General features: G+C 42.8%; 1 protein-coding gene across 1 annotated transcript; it reads right to left on the minus strand.

The window, feature by feature from the left end:
* Nucleotides 1–530: 530 nt before the first annotated feature.
* Nucleotides 531–1,971, minus strand: LOC308297119 (E3 ubiquitin-protein ligase TRIM39-like; the record flags this gene model as incomplete). The annotated part of the gene is made up of 1 exon (XM_080740533.1): nucleotides 531–1,971. The coding sequence occupies one exon, from the start codon at nucleotides 1,969–1,971 to the stop codon at nucleotides 568–570; it is 1,404 nt and encodes a 467-aa protein (XP_080596659.1). The 3' UTR covers nucleotides 531–567.

Below are 1,971 nucleotides of genomic sequence, written 5' to 3' on the forward strand. Positions count from 1 at the left end.
GTGCTACCACAAAGGATGCGGGAACAGATACATGATTCAGTTAAAAAAAGCATTCTCAGTCTGCCATGAAAAGTTAAAACACACATGTTCTATTTGTGGGGACAAGATAGTCAATCATCAATTCATGTTACAGGGCTCAGAACAAACAGAGATCAATGAGAAACGTGTAGACTAATATACAATCTAATGTTAAAGAACAAAAGTGGTTGGTTACTAGAAAACAGCATAATGCAACACACTAAATCGTAATAATTTCCAAAAGAAAAGATAATACATTTGAGATCCAACGTGGTATAATTACATATGATATGTGTAAACTCTGAGGAAGTACACAAGTAAAATTATTATATTATTGTAGTAAAGTGCCCCAACTGCCCAACATTATTACAATTACAGGTCCATTGTATGACCCACATCTTGTAAATCACTGGTGTAGCTGATGATGACATCACAGATCAGAGAGACTTGTTTGTGTTGACCGTCCTCAAACAACATAATCATATGGATTCTAAAATCAACAGCTCTTTATAGACTCCATACAGTTTGTAATCATCATCATCATCATGTCTAACTACGTTGTTCCAGTGTTACACCGACCTTCCTTGGTAACATCTTCAGAGAACCACCAATCTGACCAGTGGAAATGTATGGATAGAGTGTGTCAGTGAAAGTGTGTGTGAAGGTGTGTAGGTGTGTGTTAGTATCAGGATCAGAAAAGGACAGCTTTCCTTCACTCCAGTCCAGCTGGATTCTGATCTTCTGAGGTTTCTGCTTCAATGTGAAATCAGTTAGTGACCCTGAGCATGCTGTGTATTTACCTTCATACAACACTATTCTCCAGAACTGACCCGCTTTGTCTCCCTTCCTCTGGAAGGACTCTGCTAACACACCTACTGACCACCACGTGTTGTCTCCAATCTCAACATCCCAGCTGTGAGTCCCTGAGTTAAAGCCCTCAGAACCCAGGACATAGCAAAAGTAGTCAAACCTCTCTGGGTTGTCAGGAAGCTGCTGTATCTCTCCACTCGTCATACTGGTCAGATCATCAGACAGGATGAGATATGGATTGGCAGTGTTGGGGTCTAGGGTGACAGGAGTGTAGGAGACAATGTCCTTCATCTTGTTCCAGACTCTGAAGGTCAGGTTTCTCAGGTGTTTGGTCTCATCTATCAGTGGTCCTGAGACCGGCTGTGGGTCCTGCAGTGTGAGCTGCAGGACCCTTTGCATTGTGGTCTTGTAGTTCTGCAGGAATGAGATGTGTTCAGCTCTCAGCTCCTCCTCTATGGCTCTGATTGTGTTTGAAAGAGTTGATATGTCTCTGTTCAGACTCTCAGTCTTCTTCTTCATCATCTGAATTTTCTGTTGCTCTTCCTTCCACAGTGCAGCAAGCCTAGCATCCTCTTCCTCTTGTAGAAACTGATGCATCTTCTTAAACTGGTCCTTAATCTGATCTTCAGTGTGCCGAGTCTGGAACGGAATGTGTTCTGCTGTTTGATCATAATTTGTTTTACATTTATTAAAGACCTTCAGTTTCTCCTGTAAAGGCTTCAGTGATTTCTGGACGTCCTCCTTTTGATCCAGAGCGGCTTCATCGATGGGTCTGAAACTGTGTTTGGTGTGTTTTTTAGAATCTCGACACACAACACACACTGGCTGTTGACATTCCAGACAGAACAGTTTGCGTTTCTCAGCATGCAGACTGCAGAGAACCTCAGACCCTGATGATGCTCTCTGATGTCTCTCCTTTGTGAAGGCCTCACACAGGTTCTTCAGAGCCAGGTTTCTGGGTGGATCCACTGAATGTCTCTCCTTACAAACTGGACATTCCTTTACTACCTTCTCTCTCCACCATTCCTGCAGACAGTCTTTACAGAAGCTGTGGCTACAGGACAAGATAACAGGATCTTTAAAGATGTCACAACATACAGGACAGCAATAATCCTCTTCAGGGCGAGACAACTTGGAAGCCAT

The sequence above is a fragment of the Nannobrachium achirus genome (genome assembly GCF_963921795.1).
Source record: "Nannobrachium achirus genome assembly, chromosome: 13".
Classification (NCBI taxonomy): Eukaryota; Metazoa; Chordata; class Actinopteri; order Myctophiformes; family Myctophidae; genus Nannobrachium; species Nannobrachium achirus.